At 37.6% G+C, this 24078-nt stretch overlaps 5 protein-coding genes, 1 long non-coding RNA gene and 1 pseudogene across 13 annotated transcripts; 6 read left to right on the forward strand and 1 right to left on the reverse strand.

Annotated features, from left to right (window-relative positions):
- Positions 1–5244: 5244 nt before the first annotated feature.
- LOC108815051 (dehydration-responsive element-binding protein 2G-like) lies at positions 5245–6447 on the forward strand. The gene has a single exon (XM_018587711.2). The coding sequence runs from the start codon at positions 5318–5320 to the stop codon at positions 6230–6232; it is 915 nt and encodes a 304-aa protein (XP_018443213.1). The 5' UTR covers positions 5245–5317; the 3' UTR covers positions 6233–6447.
- Positions 6448–6567: 120 nt separating this feature from the next.
- Positions 6568–9130, reverse strand: LOC108816986 (uncharacterized). Of its 5 annotated transcripts, none has more exons than XM_018589562.2 (9): positions 8987–9130; positions 8774–8885; positions 8361–8669; positions 8156–8262; positions 7995–8062; positions 7707–7773; positions 7400–7490; positions 7245–7304; positions 6568–7145 (listed from the first exon to the last, which is right to left on the reverse strand). In XM_018589562.2, exons 2-9 carry the CDS (start codon positions 8813–8815, stop codon positions 6654–6656), a joined length of 1236 nt encoding a protein of 411 aa, XP_018445064.1. In that variant the 5' UTR covers positions 8816–8885; positions 8987–9130; the 3' UTR covers positions 6568–6653. The 5 variants fall into 5 exon arrangements, with proteins under 5 accessions (XP_018445064.1, XP_018445062.1, XP_018445063.1 ...); XM_018589560.2 differs by having other exon boundaries at positions 8361–8672; XM_018589561.2 differs by having other exon boundaries at positions 8774–8890.
- Positions 9131–9646: 516 nt separating this feature from the next.
- LOC108814976 (uncharacterized) lies at positions 9647–13493 on the forward strand. Of its 4 annotated transcripts, none has more exons than XM_018587630.2 (12): positions 9647–9922; positions 10185–10295; positions 10472–10558; positions 10998–11051; positions 11208–11353; positions 11535–11685; positions 11763–11900; positions 12370–12441; positions 12537–12610; positions 12699–12840; positions 13009–13093; positions 13244–13493. In XM_018587630.2, exons 1-12 carry the CDS (start codon positions 9734–9736, stop codon positions 13339–13341), a joined length of 1347 nt encoding a protein of 448 aa, XP_018443132.2. In that variant the 5' UTR covers positions 9647–9733; the 3' UTR covers positions 13342–13493. The 4 variants fall into 4 exon arrangements, 2 of the variants coding, with proteins under 2 accessions (XP_018443132.2, XP_018443133.2); XM_018587631.2 differs by having other exon boundaries at positions 9648–9922; positions 13012–13093; XR_008936385.1 differs by lacking the exon at positions 13244–13493 and having other exon boundaries at positions 12710–12840.
- An 838-nt stretch (positions 13494–14331) lies between these two features.
- LOC130497548 (uncharacterized) lies at positions 14332–15081 on the forward strand. Its single transcript, XR_008936529.1, has 3 exons — positions 14332–14404; positions 14530–14677; positions 14768–15081. It is a non-coding gene; the product is annotated as an uncharacterized LOC130497548 (long non-coding RNA).
- Positions 15082–15244: 163 nt separating this feature from the next.
- On the forward strand, positions 15245–16073 carry LOC108816816 (anamorsin homolog). The gene is made up of 4 exons (XM_056990876.1): positions 15245–15410; positions 15479–15627; positions 15722–15796; positions 15891–16073. Exons 1-4 carry the CDS (start codon positions 15245–15247, stop codon positions 15927–15929), a joined length of 429 nt encoding a protein of 142 aa, XP_056846856.1. The 3' UTR covers positions 15930–16073.
- A 668-nt stretch (positions 16074–16741) lies between these two features.
- LOC108814974 (40S ribosomal protein S16-3) lies at positions 16742–17400 on the forward strand. Its single transcript, XM_018587628.2, has one exon. It carries the CDS (start codon positions 16790–16792, stop codon positions 17228–17230), a length of 441 nt encoding a protein of 146 aa, XP_018443130.1. The 5' UTR covers positions 16742–16789; the 3' UTR covers positions 17231–17400.
- A 1618-nt stretch (positions 17401–19018) lies between these two features.
- LOC108815123 (disease resistance-like protein DSC2) lies at positions 19019–22744 on the forward strand (annotated as a pseudogene).
- Positions 22745–24078: the final 1334 nt, after the last annotated feature.

The raw sequence follows: 24078 nt of genomic DNA on the forward strand, positions 1-24078 counted from the left end.
CACCGGAGGACAACAAAGCAGGAGCGAGAGCCAAACTTCCGGAGAAGCAGCTCCAGATCCCAGACGAGCATGCCTCTGAACCCAGCAACGCGCCACGCTGAGAAGAAGACAACCCGAAGAGGAAACAGCTCGACGTCTCACGCGCCGCCGACTCGAGAAGAAACCCTACGAAGCAAAATCCCAATCGGATAGAAATTCCAACGCAAGAACAGAGAGCCCACTCAGCGAGCAACGAACTGTCCTCAAGTCCACAACCATCGCCTTGCAAGCTCTAGGTCGAGGCCGGAAACCTCCAGATCTGAACCAGGGACTTTCTAGGAATCTTCACCCTCCGCCGCAGAGAGACACCAGAGAGAACAGAGATGAACAAGGGAAGAAGAGAGAGGGAGAGATGACACAGGGGGGCTCCGGCGACCGCCCGAGAGGACGCGACGGCGCCGGCGAAAATGATGGAGGCAAGTGAAACCCTAGAGAGAGGCTGGAGAAAATTTAATTTTAGGAGAGAGACCAACCCGTATTTTTAATATTTTATTTTCTTTTTTAAAAGATATTAAATATGAAATACTTGAATCCTATTGGTTGGTGAACCTAGGTTCACCCTAGGAGATGAACCCAAGAATAACTCTTGATTTAAATAAAGTTCAGAAATGAAAGAGAAGCAAAGGATAACTATAAATACAACTACAATAGAGAGACCTACCCAACTAACTAAACCTTTCTTCCCTTTTATGACACTCCTTCAATGTTTTCATCTGTCTTTTTTTTTTTTTTTTGAAAAAATGTTTTCATCTGTCACTCTTTCTTTTTCTAAAATTATAAGTTTATATTGAGTAACATACACTACATACAAACATATATAAACCTTCTGTCATTGTATTTGTACGCCTGTGAAAATTCGACTGATATGAATTCGATAGTAATGTATGTTGTTTAGTCGATATTTATATGTATCTTTGATAAGCTAGGAAAGTTATATAATATAAAAATCCCACTAGCACTGAATTTTACAACTTGTCAACTTAAACATTAGTTAATAACCAAAATTCAATACCTATTTTAAGTGAAAATTGTTTTGGTTTAGTCTAGTTTGGAAGTCAAAGTAGGAAATGTTTTTAATATGGCTGAGTTCATCTTTTTTTTTGGTCAGTATGGCCGAGTTCATTTTGCTTTCATAGTAATACCGATTACATTAATATAACAGATATATATATATATATATATATATATATATATATAATCTTATAAATAAAAAATCTTATAAATAAAAAATCAATACATTGCTTCTGTTACAAAGATCTAGTAAGTAAAGTTCTAGGGGATATGCACGAGGTAGATCAAAATTAATCACACGATTATAATAATAATCTAATCATCAGTTTAATATCTTTGCTTGAGGGTCTCTCAATCGATCCTGTTTTTTTAGTCACATCATCTAAATTTGGTAATTTATCCCACGTGGCATTGCGCACATACACACCAAAGTTTACTAACATAATTATTTTTTGTATATACCTATAGGATACACACTCTGAATGCGATGCCCGAACCAATTTCAACATATGAATTATGAGCATACCAACTGAATTCAAAGTTGTAGTCAATCAGAATTTGTCATTTTGCTAAATCTTATATTCCCTTTTGGTTTTGTGCAACTTAATAGTATTTAATCTCGTCGGCCAAAAATATATGTTTATTTTAAACTAATACCCTTTACATTCCAAAACAAACATTGTGTAAGAATAACGTATGTATAAATCGTTATACAGTATAGTATAACTTATGTATTAGGAGGAACCGTGAAATTCAATATAATATATAAATACTAGAGAAGTCAGAGTTGTTTTATTATAGTGGTCCTAACATTTATAGATAAGTCAGCTGGGTCAATATATCCGGTTCGTGTTTAATCCCAATTCAGTTAAATATATAGGTATCAGAGGCAATTTAACATACATCTTAATTGCTTACTAAATTACTCAATTAAGCTGCTGAAAATAGGAATGTGTGGCTCTCAAACGATCTCACTCACACCCACCCACCCACATACATATATATGATGTTTTAAAATAAATGTTCAACGATATAAAATAGCAAACAATATTGGATATAAATTACAAAGAGAAAGGTTGTTGGATTAGACACAATTAAAAATTCGACCAAAAAGAGATTAGATAAAATTAAATAAGGAAAATATATATATTCATCCGATGGTCAAGATGAACAAAATAAGTTATTATAACGTCTCCATCTTTCCGACTCTGCTCAAATCCCAATTTTAGATGCTTCCGGTTAACTAGTTGAATATATTAATGAGATTTCATAAAATAAAGCATTATGTAACTAGTATGAACCTTCCAACTACGTCACCAGATTCTGGTTATACATTTTTTACGTAGAACTTCAACAATACTACTTAATTAGTTTTAATGCGCATGTAAATAAGTATTTTCTAGACTATAAGTGCTTTATAGATAAAACTTCAACTAGTCCGAATATTATAGATAAATTCAACGACAGAAATAATATACAATTATGCATTAGCCGTTTAACTTCAAATAATTGTTTGTATAATCAAGTAATATAGTGACATAGATTTTTGCAAAAAAGGAAAGAATAATATAGTGACCACCTCGTCTGATAATAAGACGTCCACAAAACACATTACAAGGAAAATGGACTTCCAAACGTTGGGCCAAAAAACAATCAATGGGACCAAAACAAATAAACACTAATAAACACTAAGCAAAGCAATGAGCTATTTTGGAGCCCAAACAATAGACATAGGTAGACTACGTATTTTATCGACAAACACTATCACATCAGGATTATGACAGAGTAGCTGGGTGAATAGCGAGTTATTCATCACAAAAAATTATGTTATTTATTTACTAATCAAGAAATAATTGTAGTATTTTTTGATAATTCTTTCTCGATCCTAAATAATATACGTTTTTATTCAACTAACTACAAATTAGTCCAGATTACGTATTTTATCAACTTTTAAAATGATTAATTTAGTTTTAGATTGGTCACGTTAAAACTGATTTTGTTTATACGACTGAAGCAGACTATATTCACAATTTAATATAGTGCAATGGCTAGTTTTTAAGCTTTTACGTCTTTTGTTAAACTAGCATATGCTATGATATCATCTTTTTCCATGTAGGATATCCATGTGAGTTCAGTCTCTTAATAAATACTCCCTCTGTTTTTTAAAGATGTATGTTTTAGAGTTTTCACACATATTAAGAAAACACATTAATCATGCATTGTTTTTAAAAATTATCAAATTTCAATGCATTTTAACCAATAGTCTTTCAATAAATTCAATTAATTTTATTGAAAATTGTAATTTTTATATAGAAAACATAAAAAATACATCTTTTTGAAACAAATATTTTTTCCAGAATATGCATCTTTTAAAAATAGAGGGAGTATATTTTATAATAGAATTATTTCTGAACTTTAAGGTTCCCGTTTGCATGCTAATATATCAGTTCCAATAAGTAGGGGAATAGAAAGAAAAAAACAAGTGTCATACTTTCAACGATGTAAGAGTGACACTCATCTCCTCACTTGCGTCATAGGCTTATACTATCTCACTAAGTGTTCTTTTTCCCTCGGTATCCATCACATCAGTACTAGTTCTTTCCTCATGCATTTTAAGAAGCCCATAACAGATTTGTAGCAAGTATACAATGAGATTTATATTTACAACGAAGTCATAACTAACATAATGACCGATTTACCCGAGTGAATACATTTTCTCTACAATTTTGTTACGGAAGTTGGTGACTCAACCGATTCAATGCTTAATTTATATAGAAAGTCAGATCGTCTTTAACTCTTAACACCAACTACGAACGTAAGACTGCATGTTTAGCAATATTAAGTTAAAAAGAAACTATAAAACCTTAAAGAGTTCATGATTTCAAGAGACAAATGAAGCTAAATATTTTCTCTATAAAATATTTTATTTACATATAATATAACTTAATAATTTTTCTTCTGCAAAAGGTCATATTTAAAATCTTAATTATAAATTTAACTGTAACTCGACGTGTATTTTTTTTTTTTTTTTTTTTTTTTGATTAACCAGGGGGTGATCCAAAGGCTTTCTAGGCCCAAGACTAATCCCCCTGAGGCCGACGGCAACCCACGTATTCTTGCGATTTAACGCTAGCCCCGGTGGCCAAGTGGAATCGAACCCAGGGCGGAAGCTCCAGCCGGAGCCTCTTTACCACTAGGCCAAGACAACTTGGTTAACTCGACGTGTATTGATATTATACAGTCGCTATTTAAGCCAAAATAGATAAATTTTTGCTAATCATCAACATGTAAAGTAAAATCTAGGCACACATCAACTATTTCAATTTCAAGAACAAAATATTAAGAAATAGATGTTTTGCTTTTGTTTTTTTTCTCTTTTGAGAAAGATGTTTTGCTTTTGTTCAACAAGGGGAAATAGAAGGAAATGAATAAAAGGTTTAATAGTTAGTGGTAGAAAATTAGGTACTTCGGGCCGAAGCACCTAGCAAGTGGTTGAGCCATGTGTTCCAAGATGTTTGCCATGATGTCCACCATTTTGACACGTCGTATACAAGTATGACATCTTCCATTTTTGCGTGTACGTAGATACTCTCTAATTGATTTTTTTTTTTTGTTATTTCTTAAATCATTGTTGTACCTATCTAGAAACAAAACTGAAGGATCTGTTAGGAACATAAACGTACAAACTAAGTAAAACCAGAACCAAAATCCCAGAATCTTAAGCGCTACGGAAGTATAAAGGATAGAATCCTATATGAATGTAATCTAAAACAAAATAGTGTTTTATTAAAATATATAGTGCTTTTGTCATCACTCGGATATTCAAGTGGAATCGTTTATCTTTTCACTACAAATTGCTAAATATATTAGAAGTATATGAGAAATGGATGTAAATTAAATTATAGTATAACGGTCTGATACATTCTACCACTTTGTTATATATTATCGAAATATTACTTTTTGTAAGGATTAAGGGTCTAGACTCTAGAGAGAACTCGTTGAGTGATAATCAAAAGAGTGGTCGGAGGTAGCTTTCGTGTAACACAGAGACATTAAATAATCAAAACGAGATTCCTGCTCTTTCCTTAGTATACATATATACACACGTAGAAACTCATATACAAGCCACGTAAGAATACGAATACTCATGAGTCATGACCTGTCCATGAATATATATAAAGTATGCTTCAGTTTTCATACTCATTACCAATTTAGTTAGAGACTAGTTTGAAACTAGTAATAAATAGCAACTCTCCAAGAACATACCATGGAAGAAGAAGAGCTACCTCCGGCCAAAAAAAGAAACGTGGGACGATCTAGAAAAGGTTGCATGAAAGGTAAAGGTGGTCCAGAGAACGCTAAGTGCACTTACCGTGGAGTTAGGCAACGGACTTGGGGTAAATGGGTCGCCGAGATCCGAGAGCCTAACCGTGGCACCCGCCTCTGGCTCGGCACTTTCAATACCTCAGTGGAAGCCGCCATGGCGTACGATGAAGCAGCTAAGAAACTGTATGGACACGAGGCTAAGCTCAACTTGTTGCACCCACAACAACAACAACAACAAAAGCAAGGAGTGAATAGGAACTTGTCTTTTTCTGGCCACGGGTCAGGTTCTTGGGCTTATAATCTCGACACGGTTCGTGGGTTGGACCTTGGTCTCGGTACGTCAAATGGGTCACGCGGTTTTAGTTTTCTACAAGAAGATAATCATCATAATTCTAGTCACTACTTATCTTCAAGTGGCTCGAATCTTTCTTGGTTATTACCAATACGAAGTAGTTCACAAGATCAAGAAAGTGTTAATACTACCAGTGGTTGCGGCAGTGAAGGTGGTGGCTATACGTTTTCGTCAAAGTTTAAACCGCAGAGCTTGATGATGACTCCTCTGGACAGCAATTCATCTAATGGAGTTTGGTCTAGGTTTCTTGTGGGACAAGAAAATAATACAGAATATGACGTGTCATCATCTTGTGGCTCGTCGTCAGACAATAAGGAGAGTGTATCAGTTCCTAGTCACGGCGGTGGAGAAGGGTTACATAGGCCGGAAGTGGAGGAGGGAACAGGGTATTTGGAGATGGACAATCTTTTGGAGATTGATGATTTGGGTTTGTTGATAGGCAAAAATGGAGATTTCAAAAACTGGTGTTGTGATGAGTTTCAACATGCATGGAATTGGTTCTGATGAAAGAGTTTTACTTATTGTGTCATTGTCATTACTTATTATAATTATCTTTTTTTTTTTTTTTTGTTCACGACTTATTATAATTATCTAGGATTAAATAATTGTTATATATACATCAATCGTCCTCGCTTCTTCTCTGGCATTTAGTATGTGTATAAATAGGTTTGAGCATGTTTCAGAGTTCCTTAAAACGATATTAGTTGATTTGAAATGAATTTTCTCTGTGGAACCTAACCGGCCAGATGTTAACAGTGTTCTGACTGAAAAGTAAGTGGATGTTACCTAATCTAAATCATGTTTGTATCTCTGTCTCATTATTTCCTTGCACAAAGAAATTCTCAAAAAAGAAACACGGATTGATACTGTAAATCCTCAAGACTCTGCCATGTTTTTGAGCTCACAAACTTAAAACTTACAATTATTAATCAGACGCTTCATCACATGAGTCATCATCACCACTCTCATCCACATCATCATCATCGGATAAAACTTCCTCGGCATGTTCACAGCCCGTTTCTTCTACCATAACCAAAGGAAACTTCAGAGGTCCCTCTGGCGACTCCTTGAAGAATGAGTTCATTTCCATGAAGCGGAGGACCTGTAACAACTGGATCTTGTCTTTCTTTATGTCAGCGCTCAGGAGCTTCTCAAGCAATGTAGGTTCTCTCGTCGTGATGGTAGAAGATTCTTCAGATGAATCTTTGTCTTGGAACTTCCGTCTTTTATCGAACTTGTCTTTACCACCATATCTTCTCTTGTTATGTCTAAATCTTCCCTTCCTGCCATCCTTGTTTTGGAACTGTCCACTGTTGTCTCCATTAACTTGCTCAACTGGATTGGATAAATAGTGTGAAGGGACTTCTGCTACTTCAACGCCTAGCTCACGCTGCTTTGCTAACACTTCCCGGAGTTGCTGCAATGCCAAAGATAAAACCGTATAAGCTACAAAGAATATGCTAATTAACAAGTCTAAGATGTGAAAAAATAAGGGGAAGACCAAAGTAAAAGGTACCTGACGACGCAGTTTTGCTTCATCGTCAAGGCCGGAGTTTGAATCATTTTTCTTTATTTTCTGCAAACAGACAACTTAGCATTCAATTACTTTTTCAACAAGAGAGTGAGTTTCAAAGAATCGAAGGTCGGTGAGAGAGGGACGGCTGCTCTAACCTTTTCAACGTTGAGTTTCGTTGGAAAATTCTTACGCCGAGCTTGACGCCATTGCTGAACTTCTTTTGGAGGATAGTTCGGAATATATGGTCTTCTCATTGACAAAAACCAAACAAAAGAATAGTATTAGAGACTGGAACCATGACCTGACATCAACTTGAACAGAAATGATCACAACTGATTCTAATCAATCGATAATACAGTTCTACGGATCAGAATGCTTTAAGAACGTGGATGCAGTAAACAATAAGGAGATTCAATGAAACATAAACTAAAGTGCTATGTACTGAGGACCTAGCACTAATACCTTTTCGTATCTTCAGCGATACCAGCATCAGATCCATAAATCCTAGGTGCCATCTTATTATTCTTCCCTGCAATTAAAGTCAGAAACTGATAGATCAAATACATTAAAAAAAAAACTAAAGGAAACACCTTCAACACTCTCAATTTCAGTAAATTTTGAGATAGGAAAGACAGATATACTGGCAAATAAAAACACTTGCACAGAGCACTACTAAATTGAAATAAATAGAAGTGTGAAATTATATATCATTCCAAAACAGAGATGTTATTTCGATGGGAAAGGACTAACCTTTTCCCTTATGAGCCTTGTTGAACCCAAACTTTTTCTTTGCATTGTCTCCTTGATACGACTGAGATCTGTGGCATCTCACAATAACTCAGAATAGATACAAAACAAGATTTTTTATAGGTAACAAATAAGTCAAAACGGGAGAACGTAATAGGAATTACCCTTGACCAGGGCCTCTGAAGTTCTGTTGTTTTGTAAAACTATTACGAGAATCACTCCCTCTCGGATTGAAATTGTTGGTGTTGTTGACGTTTCCTACAGACTGCACCTGCGGGAAAACTCAAAAGTTAAACTAAAAAAGAACACAAAAGTAGAGGAACTCGCTTATGACAATTATCAAGAGTGTAAACAAAGAAGTATCATCACCTGTGGTCTCGCCTCTGAGAAACCTGGAGGCCGCGATTGGTGATTTTGATTTTGAGGTGGAGGTGGAACAGGAGTATACGGAGGCGGATAATAAGTGGGCTGTATTGAGTGAAGACTCCCCAGGTGGTTTGGATGCAGCTGGTTGATAGGGTGGTTTGGGAAAGCAAACTGGTGAATCGGCTGATGAGGATGCATTGGCATGTTGTTCATGTGACCCATCATCATCATCATCATCTGTGGATTCATCATCATCATCCCTGGGTTCTGATGATACCCATTCTGTTGTTGTTGATTTGGGTACCCATTGTTCTGCTGAGAGACAAAAACCAATACAGAGAGCATTGATACAAAGACCATAGTTTTTGTTGGTAAAGTTTATGTTTTGATGTAATGAAATTGAGAGATAGAGAGACCTGTTGTTGCGGTCGCTGCGGGCGGTTGTAGTGAGGTCTCATCCTCCGTCGTGAACGATTTCTTTCTGCTAGGGTTTAGGGTTTTAGCTATACTGTTGAAAAGCTTAAGTCTCTGCGCTGTGAAAACAATCGAGAACGATGGGCAAGTGAGAAACAGGTACAATTAGGTCGAAATAGAATCGGGACGATGATTGGGGGGAGATAATTGGTTACCTTTGCAACGTCGATTTCGTCGGCGGTGGAGCTATGCTGAGCTACACGACTCTGTTCTAGTGAAACAAGAAGAAGACCAAACCTAATTATGTTCCGACTTTTTTTTTTTCCAAGTGTTGATAATAAATATTTGGACGTGAACCAACCGGTACAAACCGGTTATTCGCTTGAATACATGGCATGACGTATTGCTCTGGATTATATCTAGGACGTCCAGTGGGCTATTGGCTTTGGTCATAGTGTTGTTTCACTTGGGCCTTCATATTACCCAATCTATAGTTATATGAAATTTATCACCTTCATAAACATTGTAATGAAATGTTTTATCTTTTTTTCCTAAACCATTAACTATTCTCAACCATAATTTTGAACCCATAGTACTAAATCTAAGTAAATATTTTCTTAGATTATATTTTTTGAATCCTTCCTAAAATATATGTCAAAAGAGATTTTAGTTTGGTAAAAAATCTTTGGACATACAGTCAAAGTAGATATTAAATTAACAAAAATGAAAACTCTGACCACTTATCTAAAGGTAATAAAATCGTTGTCAAAAGAACAAAAAAAAAATCTAAAGGTAATAAAATCTACGAGGAAGCTGAAATTACAAAAATGGCCTAAAAAGCTGTTCTATAAGGAACTCAAAACCTTCCGAGCGGAGAAGAAGTATAAGCTTAAGAGGAAGAAACTTTGAAAGAGAAAAAAATAAGCATCCATCCAAACTAGATATTGAATAAGGAATCTCAAATGTCTAAGCGCCGCGAGATTGATCCAACAGTGGCGAGTATGATAATGAATATAGAAGAAACGGCGACTGTGTGGTCTCTGATCAAGTCCGATCTCCGGCCTATCGAAGACGTTGTGGCGGAATTCAACTCCAAGTTCCCACGCGATCGTCACTTCGCTGCCTGCTACTCTCTTTCCCTGCTCTTACAGGCACGTGCGCTCTCTCGCCTCTCTTCCTCCTTTGAACTTCCCTCCGTGTTCCCGTTCGTGTGACGGTAGCGAGATTTGGGGGTTTTTGATTTGAATCTAGGGTTTTCATGTTTAATTATGTATCTACTGGCTTGTGGAGTGTTTGAAATGATATTATATTGATGTTCAATTCGATGTGCCACTCGTTGGATGCACTTTAATTTCGAATTCTCAGATTGAGACTGATCGAGAAATGGGGGTTTTGGTTCGATTTTTTTTTCAGGATCTGAAGTTGCTACGGAGTACTGATCGTATAATTGCGTTTGCTATCATGTCCCAGTGTTATCCTTCCGAGAAACCGTCTGTAAACCCGTTCGTATCTGATATGATGAATGTAAGCAGTTTTCATCGCGAGTCTACTATGTTATATGCACAACGTTTAGAAGAAATGAAAATTTTGTTTGCCTGCTCTGTTGATGTGTTTGGCCTTTTATATATTTGATTTAGGCAAACATGTTTTTGCGTCGTAGCATCATGTGAAGGAATAACGATATCTATTGCATTTTGTAGGCTGCTTGTAATGAGCAGGTGGAAAAGCATGAGAGAGCATTTATTCTCCACCTCTTACAATGGAATACCTACAACAAATCTAAAGAGGTAAGATATAGTTGTTTGCTTGTTTAATTTTTTTTTGGTTAGTTCAAAATGTAAACTTCAAATTTGTGTTCTTGTTTTTCTGAAGCATGATATTTACTCAATGATTCGTGTTTCATGATGGTCAAAATGTGGACCAACATGTCCATAATTATGTTGAAGTATAGAGCACTGATTATGTATTGTTTAGAATTATGATTTTCAGGGATATTATGCAATCTATAAGACTGTTGTTTTCCTTGGTGAAAACTTGTATGCTTGGTTCAGTTATCTTTTTCCATAAATCAAATCCATTACTTCAGTAAGGCATATTTTAAGCTTTCTTTTGGTTTGGATATTATTTTAAGGTTCTAATTTGTATAACTGTGTGATCGCTGTGACCTGTGGATACTAATTAAGTATTCATGATCAACTAAAGTAACTGCGTTTTGCTCTCTTGCAGATTCTCAAACTGTCAGCTGTTGATTATATCAAAACGTTTGATCCTTCAACTCATGTAAGAGCGGTTGACGCATAGACATCTTATGTTCTAGTTATATCTCTGTTTCATTTATCTTCTTCGTAACTGTTCCTTTATCATGCCTAACACTACTTGGAGAACGTTTAGAGGATATTTTCTTGTGAGTGATTTAGTACTGTGGCATGCTGTCAGGATTTTCCGGAGCTTGGAGAGCTGCAACGAGAGTATGGCGACAAAGCTGGTTCTGGACCATCTAGTCACGTAGCTGCAGACTATGCCGTCAAAAAGCTATTGCATGATCCTGATGTTCCTCGTGGGTGCGATCCTAACTCTCCAGAGTACGTAACTATGAGTTTATGGGGGATTCCATTTCTTGTAGCTGCTATATTGTTTTGACTCTTATCTATTTCTAATAAGCTTTCACTTTTCCTCCTAATTTTTCGTTTCATATCATATTATCATCGTGAGCCAATTTTGAGTTGATTTTATGGATGATCTTTAAGTCAAATAATCTTGTAGGTTTGACGTGCAACCTGGTGGGAATCCCAAAATTGGATGTGGTGATAGAGATGAGGCCGTAACTGGAATATTGGGAAGTTTGACAACGGGGGGATTAGCTCCTAGGTGGATCCGTCCATGTCCTCCTAGGTACCCAGTTCATCAGAGCGAGGTAGGGCTAATATTAACCCGTTGTTTAACCGGTTTAGAAAATTATCCAACTGACCCTTACTGTTCAACTTCTTACAGTTGCTGTGGATTGATCCTGATAACAAGCATGAGCTTATTTGGGACGATAAAATGTGTGCTGACACTAGCAGAGGCTCAACAGTTAGGGACTTACTTGTTAAGGGTTTGAAGGTGACACTTTCACCAACGGAGCAAGAGGTGTGTATTGATCTCTAATACTTCATATGTGCGTAGAGTCATACAAGTAGTGTCCTGCTTTAAAGAATAACATTATTGCTTATCTTTCCTTACTGCTGATAAGACTTAAATATAGCAATGGGACAGTTACTACACACGCAAAAGAATTATACTCTAGTTTTTACTTCTGAGAGAGAAGTTGTGGTACCACTTTATCCTTTTCTCATTAGATTAAAAGATCTTACTTCTGAGAGAGAAGTTGTGGTACCACTTTATCCTTTTCTCATTAGATTAAAAGATCTACTCTCCCAGTAGGATATTAAGAGGGAACTTATTGCAGTATAGTTTATGGAAAATAACCATGCAATATATAAAACAATGACAGTGATGATTTAATTGATCGGCCTTGCCATTATATTTGTATAAAATTTTGAAATTCTGGATCTTTAGAGTGAAGAAAATAACAAGTTTTTATTCATTTGTTGGACAGAACATCACTACATCATTGGCAAATGACCCAAAGCTCGTTTATCACTGTGGAATAACTCCACGGAAGCTGCCGGTATGTGATTTAATTATCTGGCGATTGTTTTTTTTTTATTTCTTTTATCTCTTGTATCCTCTTTTCTATAATGTGATCTTGTTTCTTATTCTCAGCAATTAGTAGAGCACAATCCTCAAATAGCAGTTGAGATTCTGACCAAGTTGATTAACTCTCCGGAGATTGTTGAGTAAGTCATCATCTTATCAGTTCCGTTTAGTCACATTCGTAGAAAAGGTATTCATTTTGAAAACGGGAATCTGAGAATGCTTGTGCAGCTATTTCGCAGCTCTTGTAAGTATGGACATGAGCTTGCACTCGATGGAAGTTGTGAACAGACTCACAACTGCAGTTGAGCTTTCCAAGGAATTTATTCGCGTGTACATCACTAATTGCATATCGTCTTGTGAGAACGCCAAGGTATTAAAACAAAGCATTCATTTGTTTTTTTTCTTAGATATTTAAAGCAAAGCACTAATTTACTTACTGTTCGTGCTCTGACCTCTCGGATTTGTTGGTTTACGATTTGTACTTTTCTTGTATACGGTTGTTTCTTTTATATAGTAATATATTGCTTTCGATGTGTAGCAGCAAGACAAGTACATGCAGAATAGGCTTGTTCGACTTGTTTGCGTCTTCTTGCAAAGTTTAATTCGTAACAACAACATCGACGGTATGTATTCTCCCTGTCACTATGCTCATCAAATTTTTAACTTTGCTTTGCCGATAGCACAGACATTCGCAAGAGTAATATGTAGTCTACCATTGTATATTTCAAATGAAATAAATATGCTTATATGTTCTTCTTTGTAAATGAAAACAGTGAAGGATCTATTTATAGAAGTTCAAGCTTTCTGCATTGACTTTTCACGGATTCGTGAAGCAGCTGGTCTCTTCAGGCTCTTGAAAACATTGGAATGATTAATGGACTCTTTCTTCTTCTTCTTCTCACCATTTTCGTTTCCTTTTTCTTTCTAATTTTCTTTCTTTTGTAGCTAACTTTTTTAAAACAACTCTCTTTTATTAGATATTTATGTTCTTTTTTCTTGAGCAAAAGATTTTTATGTTCTTAATTTATGTTTTTGCTAAAATATTTTTGGTGAGACTATGATGTCTCAGGAGACTAGCATGCCCTTTCCTTAGGCTACCAACACATCGGTATCTCATTGGTTTATTGTACCAGCACTTGCTTAAAGCAAGGACATCAGGTGCTGATTCTGGCCCTGGTTGTAAATTAATCAGATATCTAGTTACATTTGTATCATGCTAAAAAGTAACATGTTTACTTATCTTGTGTCCAATACGTAAACTTCCTTGTGTTTGATAAAGTTGTATTTATGTTTTCCGACATAACAAATGCTTGAGGTAACGGAATAAGTAAAGAATGATTTAGTTGTCATCCAGTTTGCTTCATATAAAATACACAAATGTAATGCTTCGTCTAAAAGTTTTGGCATGTAAACAATTTCGGAAAGTTATAAATAGATAAGCTTCAGAATCATTTTTCTTGTCTTTAAGATATCTCTTCCATTCATGGCAAGGAGCTCGTAAAGATGCGTTTTACTCTTTCTAAGAAAAGGTAACACAAAAAAGTTAATATGAGAAAAGCTGAAGATCGCAGTCCTATGATAATGAAGTTTATGGTTTGGGAAGTAACTCCAGTGACTACAAATTGTCACAGAATATGCTCTCTCAAAGTACAGCAGCGGTAGTTTCATAAAAAATAAATATTCACCTTACCATGCATGAACCGGGGAGTTAGAAAAGCATAAACCCATCCGGTTTGACCAAACCGCATTATTGTGTTGAAGAACCAAGGAAACGCTAGGGAGTCGCCCAAAAAATATTATAAATATCATAGGGAAGAGGAGAGAAGATTTGATTTCACTTATTTTACAGAGAGCGATAGAGAGAGAGAGAGAGAGAGAGATCTTAGGGTTTTCGGGTATCTTTCGAGGTTTTACAGAGACTTCTATCTAACATGGTGAGTTTAACTTTTTCTTTTCGTGTTTAATCTACTTGCTGAATTTGTAAAACTAATCAAAGTTGTTAGCTTCTGTGTTTCTAGCTGCATGAGCTTTCCTGAACGTCTTTTGTTTGTTTTTGTAGGATTCAATGGTAAATCAAACAACTGTTTTGGCTGTGACAGATGATGTGGTCTTGCCTGTTAGCTCTGTTCTAACTATAATGAAAGAACTTGGAAAGGAAGGGATTGAATGTTGTGATCCTTTGGTTATTACGCAAGCTTCCTCAATAAGTAAAAAAATCTCATTCGTTCAGCTGTAATAAGAATTGATCTGAATGTACATAGATAAGATGATTCGTGTCTTCTCATTATGTTTTGCAGGTCAGGTTCCTTTGGATTCTTCTTCAGTGGATGCTGTTCTAGCTATTTCCAGAACACTTGAGTTCCCAAGTGATAAAATATATGGCGAGTTCTCAAGAGTTTTGAAGCCTGGTGGTTCGATTTTTGTGTGCACCAATTCGGAGGTGGTTTTTTGTAGAGTTGCAACAGGTTTGTGATGTGTATTTGGTCTGTACTTTCTTAATAGTATGACATCTTCCTTGCAGACCGTTCAAAGGAGCATGACGTTGGCTGGTTTCATGGAGCCACAATCTCTTGATTTGACATCCCTCAAGCTGCCTAACTTCAGCTTATCCGTTGGGGTGAGAAATTTTATGTATTCTCTTCAGTATGAGAATCTCTTGTCCAAATATCAAACTATATTTTTTTTTTTTGGTTCAAGCTTTTTCTTGGCCTCTGAAATTTTCAAATATGTTCTCACATTGGGCTCATCCATATAACAGAGGAACTTGTTGTTAAATGCAGATTAAGGCAAAGAAACCTTCTTGGAAGATCGGTTCATTATTTGATCTCAAAAATTCTGCTAAAGCTCTCTTGAAGGTTAATCTAGATGATGATTTGGATCTTATTGATGAAGATTCTCTTCTGACAGAGGAAGACTTTAAGAAGCCACAACTTCCTGCTGGTAAATAAACTTTATCCCATATAATGGCCTTTTCTTATTCTTGTCCATTACTTGTGTTGTGGTGTAAGATATCTTGCATTTTTTTATTTTTGAAGTCAGTGGTTGTGAGACCACTAAAAAAGCTTGCAAGAACTGCGTTTGTGGGAGAGGTGAGAAAGCTGTGAAGATAGGCCTCACAGAGGATCAAATCGAGAACCCCCAGTCATCATGTGGCAGCGTATGCTTATATTTACTCATATCTCTTTCTCTGTATGCATTTGAGATTCTTTGGATCCAAAAGACTTGAGAGTTTCTTAAACAATGGTTTTCAGTGTGGTCTCGGTGATGCCTTCCGCTGTGGTACATGCCCTCACAAGGGTCTCCCACCCTTCAAACTAGACGAGAAGGTAAACAAATTTTCTTACCGTCTATTAACCATCGTTTCATGTAAATTTGTATGGAGAATATAATCTTAAAGTGTTAACTTTTCTTCTTCCATAGGTAACCTTGTCTCAAAACTTCCTTGACGCTGACATATAAGCCTGTGAAAGGTGGTGCATCTTCTTCATCCGTGCTTGTTTACTCACCAACTGCTAATCATAGCACATAGTTTCATCGCTTTGTGTTTCTTTTTTCGTATATTTGTTTGTTGGATTTTTAAGGCTTTGATAGATAATCGTTAATGTTGCTAACAAATAAAACATTGGAACCTTACTATCAGTGAAGAACGACATTGCTGCTTTTATTTAATCTTGGTTAGAGAATTTTCAAAATATCAGTGCCTTTCTAAGTCTTAGCACTATATTCAAATTCCTCTAAAGCTAAACTTCTAACTGCTCTATTCGGATAGCCAAATCATGTTTTCTTCAACCCATCAGTCACCATATGTCCACATATCAAAAGCACCCTGATATTGGCACCAAACTCATCTCTGTCAGCTCAACCCAAGTAATTAGCTGCATCCACCACGACCACATATTATTGTTTTTTTTTTGGTAAAATGTTATATACCACATTATTGTTATCAGCATTGTGTAAAACGGCCTGTTAGGTGGATGAGCCTTCACTTTCATATCACTGAAAAAAGCTAAACGCATCGTCAAACACAGGACTGATCAAACATCCCATTCCTACACATCCCCTTTGATTATAGGAGCATACAAACTCGAAACTGCTTATGCCCAACTCCACAGTTGTTCAACAATCTAAACGCCTCCTTTAGTGAAACATTAATTTCTAGTGACGTGGAATATTCATTTAAAATTTAATTTATCAGTTCATTTTAAAAAAAACGCTGCGTTTTAATAGCTGAAGCCCTAGGTTTTTATGTAGTACTATATAACCATAAGTTTCTTCGAGTTAGGTTTTAGCGGCAGACAAAGAGCAGAAACTCCCAAACCATGGCGACAAAACCAGCTGCTGCATCCGTTCAATGCTTCGGAAGGAAGAAGACAGCAGTGGCTGTAACCCACTGCAAACGCGGATGCGGTCTGATCAAGCTCAACGGCTCCCCGATCGAGCTGTTCAACCCAGAGATCCTCCGATTCAAGATCTTCGAGCCGGTGTTTCTCCTCGGCAAACACCGTTTCGCAGGTGTTGACATGAGGATCCGAGTCAACGGCGGTGGTCACACTTCCCAGGTCTACGCCATCCGTCAGAGCATCGCCAAGGCTCTCGTCGCGTTCTACCAGAAGTATGTGGATGAGCAGTCGAAGAAGGAGGTGAAGGATATTCTGATTCGTTACGATAGGACACTGCTTGTGGCGGATCCGAGGAGGTGCGAGCCGAAGAAGTTTGGTGGGCGTGGTGCTCGTTCTCGTTTCCAGAAGAGTTACCGTTAAACAATTATGGTTTTGGTTTGTTTCGATCGTTGCAAGGTTTGTTTTTCTGTTTGGGAGTGATGAGTATGATGGAGTTGTGAGACTTTTAGTTTATATCATTTTCAGTTATTTGGATTATGTTTGACTATGTTTACCTCTTTGCTATCAGAAAAGTTTTAATATTTAGTTCTCTTGTCCTGAAATGCATGCCATTCCCGTTGTTAGATCAGTGATTAGGTTAATTACTTATAATCTGCATTTGCGCTAGAAACTCTTAGGTGTTTGTGGATTGTTGATATGACTATTATAGAATAATTGATCGGAAATTTGAAACGGGTGACCTTGTCTGTAACAATTGAGGACTAGTTTATATGTCCACCCCTGGTTGAATTTTCAAGTTTTTTCATTTGCTGTCGAGTGGAGTAAGTAGAGAACTTTTGGTCTCAAGACTAGATGATATGTAGCTTGCATGATTTTCAGAACCACATAAAGCTATTCACAAAACCATGTAAAATAATGTTTAACTAAACTTGAAATCCAATCAAATGGAACGTTTGATAAACGGGAACTTTTGAATTTAAACTCGTTTTTCTGAATCCCAAAAACTTGTGTGTACTCGCAAACAAGCCACAAAGTCTAAGTGTTCCCAAAGTCATGACCCAAATAAGAACACGAGTATAAGCCAATTTAAAGTTCAGACCCGTATCATCTATAAAGAATTGTAACTTACCTACCTTTCCAACAAAACAATAAGATCTTATTACTTTTAAAGTTCCCCACATGGCAGATTCTGCATTGTGTTCACTGCAGTTTTGCCATTGTAGACACCATGTGTTCTGAAGTTCAACAAACTGGTTAGTTGGACCATGCGGGTATGACGTGGCGGAATCTATACAAAAAGGGAATAACCGAATAATAATAACAAACTCCTACAATTGCCCTCGCTTTTCTTCCTTGTTTCCCCCAATTCTTGAGTTTCTTGGGTTTCACGTCTCTCTTGCTTTACGGGTGTTCGAGTATTCTCGTCAACTCTCCGGTTGAGGCTGGAAATAGAGAAGACAATGACAGAGATTCTTGACCACGTAATCTATCTTCCCAGCCAACAAGTGGAATCTCTCAAAATGCTCACTGTTCAAAACCGATAACGCGTATGCCTATCCAAAACGTTGAACCAGAACATTGGTTTACAAATTCAACGGGCAATAAGAAGAAGGGGGAGGAGCGATTCATAATAAATGGGAAGTTGAAGGATTACCTAAAATTTCTTAAAAGTCAACATGGTTGAATCTGCCAGAGCTTTGTACGACCGGTTCTCTCCTGATTTTGAGTTGAGCACGTTTATTGAGGATATCAGAGGAGGTAATGAGATGCCTTCTCTCCACTTGTCTCTTCTGATAAAATTTAAAAAAAAGGGGAGGAGCAATTTCGTTGACTCTTCCATGATTCTTCCTCTTTATTCGTTTTGGGACTATTTTTATGCAACCATCTTCATCTCCACTTGTCTCTTCTGATAAAAATTTAAAAAAGGGGAGGAGCAATTTCGTTGACTCTTCCATGATTCTTCCTCTTTGCTCGTTTTGGGACTATTTTTATGCAACCATCTTCCTCTCCACTTGTCTCTTCTGATAAAATTTAAAAAAGTGGAGGAGCAATATCGTTGACTCTTCCATGATTCTTCCTCTTTACTCGTCTCTTCAGATCTATTTACTCGTCATTGGATTCTTTTGTGTATTTTTGCTTGTTATTTCTCTCTTTGCTTTAATCATTTGTGATCCCGTTCTTCCGTTTCTTGCGTGCTCTCTTTAATTCATGGCTTCTTCTTCTTCTTCTCGCAATTGGACGTATGATGTCTTCCCGAGCTTCTGTGGTGGAGACGTGCGCATAGGCTTTCTTAGTCACTTGGTGGAAAAGTTCGACATCAAGGGAATCAAAACTTTCAATGATGACGGGATTGAGCGAGGCCACTCTATCGGTCCCGAGCTTGTGCAAGCGATCAGAGAATCAAGGGTTGCTGTTGTCTTGCTCTCCCGTAACTACGCTTCTTCAAGCTGGTGTTTGGATGAGTTGGTGGAGATCATGAGGGGCAGGGTAAAGGAGCCATATGAGTCGGAGGAAATCATGGACGGCAGCGTAAAGGAGCCAGATGAGTTGGTGGAGATCACGAAGGGCAAGGAAAAGGATAAAAAAAAAGTGATAACCATTTTCTACGGAGTGGATCCAACTGATATTAGGAAGCAGACCGGAGATTTCGGAAAGGCCTTTGCCAAAACCTGTGATGGAAAACCAGATGATGTGAAGGAGGCATGGAGACAAGCTTTGGTGGATGTGGCCAATATAGCTGGTTATGACTCTAGCAGATGGTTCTGTTCACTTTTAACTTCCCACTACCTTATTATCTGTATAACCTACTTCTGTTTTTAATGGTTAGCCCCTCTTTTTTGTTAGGCACAAAGAAGCTGATTTGATCAACAAAATTGCCAAATATCTTGTGAAAGTGTTGGGGCGTACACCATCAAAAGATTTTGATGACTTTCCTGGCATGGAGGCTCGTATCAAGAAGATAATGTCGTTGTTGAGCCAACAATCAGATGATGAAGTTAAGTTCATAGGGATCGTGGGTCCTGCTGGGATTGGTAAAACGAGCACCGCCAAAGCTTTGTACGACCGGTTCTCTCCTGATTTTGAGTTCAGCACGTTTATTGAGGACATCAGAGGAAGTGAAGAGTTGCCTTCTCTCAGTGGCTCCCATCATAAGTTTCAGTTGGCTTGGCAGAAAGAGTTACTGTCTCGGATTTTCGACCAAAAGGATATTAAGGTTGGTCACTTGGGTGTGGTTAAACAAAATCTGAGAGACAAGAAAGTGTTGATCGTTCTTGATGAAATGGACTGCTTGTTGAAACTTGAGGCAATGGCAAAAAACGCTGATTGGTTTGGTCCCGGAAGTGTTATTGTCATTACAACCGAAGATAGGAACCTTCTCAAGGCACAAGGCATCAAATGTATTTACGATATGAAACTTCCGGAAGAAGTTGACGCATTTCTGATCTTCTGCAAATATTTTCTCGGTCAAAAGTCTGTAGATTATGGTCGTGAGACGATATTTGTCAGAGATTTGCACTCTCTTGAAATCGGAGCATTTTTGATCTTCCGCCGATATGCTTTAGATCAAAAGTCTCTACGCTATGGTACTCAGAAGAGAAGTGTCAAAGCTTTGCGCAACCAATTCATTCTTGATATCGGAAAAAGTTTCAAGGTGTCTTCTCTCCCTAGCTTCGATTACAAAAGTCAGTTGGCTTATCTGTATGATTTTTATGAGCTTGCTCAAGAAGTTACTGAACTTGCTGGTCGTCTTCCTCTGGCCCTGAGAGTATTTGGATCGTCTCTTCGAGGAATGTCCAGGGACGAGTGGAGAAATGCAGTACCAAGGCTCAAGTCTAGCCTTCCCGAAGGAATTGAATCAATTCTAATGTTTGGCTACAATGGCTTACGTGATGATAAAGACAGAGCTCTTTTTCTGTATATTGCATGTTTCTTTGATGGTTTCAAAGTTGATTTCGTTAAAAGTCTTCTTGAAGATTGTGATTTACAAGTCGACCATGGACTTCATAACTTAGAGCAGAAAAGTCTCATATACACAGAACACGGATACGTACGGTTGCAAAAATTACTGAAACAAATGGGTAGAGATATTGTCAAGAAAGAGTCTTTGAAGGAGCCTGGAAAGCGACAGTTCTTGTGGGGATACCACGGACATTTCTGATGTACTTGGTGATGAAGATACTGTAAGTTTCTCTCTAGTCGTCTTCTGTCTCCAATTGGTTTTCTTAATAAGCTGATATTTACTTCTTTTTGAATAATGTATTCTAGGGTACTGGAAAAATTATAGGCATAAAGCTAGAAGAACAATGGAATGTTGAGGATATCCAAATAAGCAATAGTGCCTTCCAAGGGATGAAGAATCTCCAGTTTCTAGTACTCGACTCTGATAACGTGCGCATACCCGAAGAAGGCCTCAGCTGTCTTCCCGACAAACTCAGACTTCTAGAGTGGAAAAGCTGTCCATTGACATTTTTGCCTTCCAAGTTCTCTTGCAAGTTTCTTGTCGAACTTATCATGAAATTCAGCAAACTTGAGAAGCTTTGGGATGGAATCAAGGTGATAATAGTCAGCACTTCTTTTTATTATGTATTGTATTGCGTGTAAAGCACGATTAGTCATTTCTCTAAAGCTTGTCTCTTTTTATTTTGTATAGCCTCTCCAGCACCTCAAGCGGATGGTTTTGAATGGGTCTAAGTATCTGAAAGAGATTCCAGATCTCTCAAATGCAACCAGTCTCGAGGAACTAGATCTTCATGGCTGCGAAAGTTTGTTAGAGCTCCCCTCTTCTATGGGTAGGCTAATCAATCTCCAGGAATTGGCTATGTCTGGGTGTAGAAACCTCAAGAAGTTCCCAAATGTTCCTCACAGTCACAGCATTGTAGAGTTGAATTTGAGCGAGACAAGTATCGAGGAAATTCCTCCATGCATTGAGAATCTGTCTCAGCTGCGCGAACTAACTATGTATGGATGCGAGGAGCTGGAAAAGATATCTCCGAATATTTCTAAGTTGGAGAAACTCGAGTCTCTTGATCTGCGCAACAAGGACAACAGTGAGAATGAGAATGATCCTTGGGATTATTATACGTATTCTGCAAAATATCTAGCAGTAATCGGGTGGGGGGACCCTGACTTGAGGCGCTATTTGATATTACATTCAGACTTAAAGATGGACTACCTCTTACCGATATGTCTACACGGAAAGGTGCTATCATTAAAATTATCGAGTCCGTTTCTCCTGACTATTCCAGACTGCATCAGACTTCTCTCGGGGCTCATCGAGCTTCGCGTCGACAATTTCCGTTATCTCCAAGCACTTCCACCGCTCCCAGACTCCCTTCTCTATGTATCTGCAGAAAACTGTAATTACATGAAGATAATAGACTCTTCTTTTCTGAATCCAAATAGTTGCCTAAAGTCCCTAAACTTTGCTGCCTGTTATGGCCTGAATCAAGACGTGAAAGAGCTCATCTACACATCAGACTGCAAATATGTGCTCTTACCGGGTGAAGAAGTGCCTGAACACTTCCCTCACCAAGCTGACTCAGGTTCCCCAAAGCTTGCATCTTGCTGTCACCATGCGATAGATTAAAAAAAATCGACGCACTACTGACGGGTGGTTTGTCTTGTCACGTCATGGGTAAACAGAATGGCCTCACTTTCCAATATGGATCAAATCGGCACCATATGAGTTGTAGTCATGGCGCAGATTCAGACGATGATGTTTGTTATACAAAATTAGAAGACCATCTGTATATTTTTGAAGATCCTTTCTGTCTAAACCAGGATTTCCCTGAAGCCGAAGACGCCACTTTGAGCGAGCTTGTGTTTGAGTTCATAGGCCATGGTACAAACTGGAAGGTGAAAGGCTGCGGTGTACGACTTTTGGTAAATGATGAGGTTGGTGGCGATGATGATGATGATGATGATGATACATGAACAAGGAGCAAGAAACGAATGAGGTTCGGTTATCTCGTTTCCAGAAGAGTTATTGTTAAGCTAGTTTGTTTCATTTTGAGTATAATCATTGCAAGGTTTGGTTTAGTTTTATTTCGATCATCGCAAGGTTAGCTTTTGGAATAATGTGTGTGATGTTGTAAGACTTTAGATTATCATTTTCAGTTTTATGCGTATTTGGATTATGTTTAAAACAATGTTTACCTTTTTGCTATCAGAAAGATTATAATCTTTTATACTTTATTATCTCTTTGTCCTGAGATGCATGGCATTCGCTGGTTGGATAAATGGTTGAGGTCAATATAATTTGCATTTGCGACTTGGTGATGTGGTTAAGATGTAATCATTGGTCAAACATCTGAAACCGGTGATCTTGTCTGTAAATATTGAGTGCAAGTTTCTAGTTTAATACATCCATCCCGACCTGACATCCTAGGCTCCTCTCTGTATATATCATCCTTCTCTGTAATGTAAACATTTCATTCAGTCAATTAACTCATATTTGCTGTCTATTAGACTCAATAGAGAACTTGTGGTATCACTCGCAGAATCTATAATGTAGCTTACATAGTTTTCAGGCTTTTGGTGATGTTGTTTATGTATAAGCACCAGATGCTTTTGGTGATGTTCTCCGTAACTAACATTATCAATTTATTCGTTAAAAGCCAAGTGCATTTAATCTCTAATTTATCAAAGATTTAGTCTTTTCCTGTTCCTGGCTTTTCTTGGGGTCTGTAAAAAGAAACTTGGATCCAAGCTACACTTGTTTTCTCAATCTCAAAATATAGACTGAAAACAGAACACTTACGAGTATCATGTACGTTAACGAGAATCATAGCCACTTGTCAAATATGCTTTGTTTGTTTTGTGGGTTCCACGACTCAGTAAACTTGTCTGCAGACGCAAACAGAAGCCAAAAAGCCAGCCTTGTCGATGTGCAAAGCGTGTCTCAAAGTCATGACCAAAATATGAACCAGTATAAAGCCAATTTAAAGTTCAGAGTCGTATCATCTATCGAGATCTGTAACCTACCTTTTTGGAATTAGAGTCAATCTCTTCGATATTTTTGAAAATGGAACACCTTACGTTCTATGTAACTGCGAATGAAATATGCATTAAACTCGTTTTCTCTGTAGAATCTGAAGTTTTAGCGGCAGACAAAGAGCAGAAGCACTCTAACCATGGCGACAAAACCAGCTGCTGAATCCGTGCAATGCTTCGGGCGTAAGAAGACAGCAGTGGCTGTCACCCACTCTCCGCACAACCAATTCTCTCTTGGTCGCGTAATCTATCTTTCAACCAATGGAATCTCTCAA

The sequence above is a fragment of the Raphanus sativus genome, chromosome 7 (assembly GCF_000801105.2).
Source record: "Raphanus sativus cultivar WK10039 chromosome 7, ASM80110v3, whole genome shotgun sequence".
Lineage (NCBI taxonomy): Eukaryota > Viridiplantae > Streptophyta > Magnoliopsida > Brassicales > Brassicaceae > Raphanus > Raphanus sativus.

What these genes read in the sequence shown, in the direction of transcription:
- LOC108815051 (XM_018587711.2), top strand. Translation starts at nt 5,318, where the DNA reads ATGGAAGAAGAAGAGCTACCTCCGGCCAAAAAAAGAAACGTGGGACGA.
- LOC108814974 (XM_018587628.2), top strand. Translation starts at nt 16,790, where the DNA reads ATGGCGACAAAACCAGCTGCTGCATCCGTTCAATGCTTCGGAAGGAAG.
- LOC108814976 (XM_018587630.2), top strand. Translation starts at nt 9,734, where the DNA reads ATGTCTAAGCGCCGCGAGATTGATCCAACAGTGGCGAGTATGATAATG. An exon ending in TGCGATCCTAACTCTCCAGA is followed by an intron (nt 11,354 to 11,534) that starts GTACGTAACTAT and finishes ATAATCTTGTAG; the next exon opens with GTTTGACGTGCAACCTGGTG. An exon ending in ACCCAGTTCATCAGAGCGAG is followed by an intron (nt 11,686 to 11,762) that starts GTAGGGCTAATA and finishes AACTTCTTACAG; the next exon opens with TTGCTGTGGATTGATCCTGA.
- LOC108816816 (XM_056990876.1), top strand. Translation starts at nt 15,245, where the DNA reads ATGCAGATTAAGGCAAAGAAACCTTCTTGGAAGATCGGTTCATTATTT. An exon ending in CCCAGTCATCATGTGGCAGC is followed by an intron (nt 15,628 to 15,721) that starts GTATGCTTATAT and finishes AATGGTTTTCAG; the next exon opens with TGTGGTCTCGGTGATGCCTT. An exon ending in CCTTCAAACTAGACGAGAAG is followed by an intron (nt 15,797 to 15,890) that starts GTAAACAAATTT and finishes CTTCTTCCATAG; the next exon opens with GTAACCTTGTCTCAAAACTT.
- LOC108816986 (XM_018589560.2), bottom strand. Translation starts at nt 8,815, where the DNA reads ATGAGACCTCACTACAACCGCCCGCAGCGACCGCAACAACAG. An exon ending in CGCAGCGACCGCAACAACAG is followed by an intron (nt 8,673 to 8,773) that starts GTCTCTCTATCT and finishes TTTGTCTCTCAG; the next exon opens with CAGAACAATGGGTACCCAAA. An exon ending in ATCGCTGAAGATACGAAAAG is followed by an intron (nt 7,491 to 7,706) that starts GTATTAGTGCTA and finishes GTCAATGAGAAG; the next exon opens with ACCATATATTCCGAACTATC.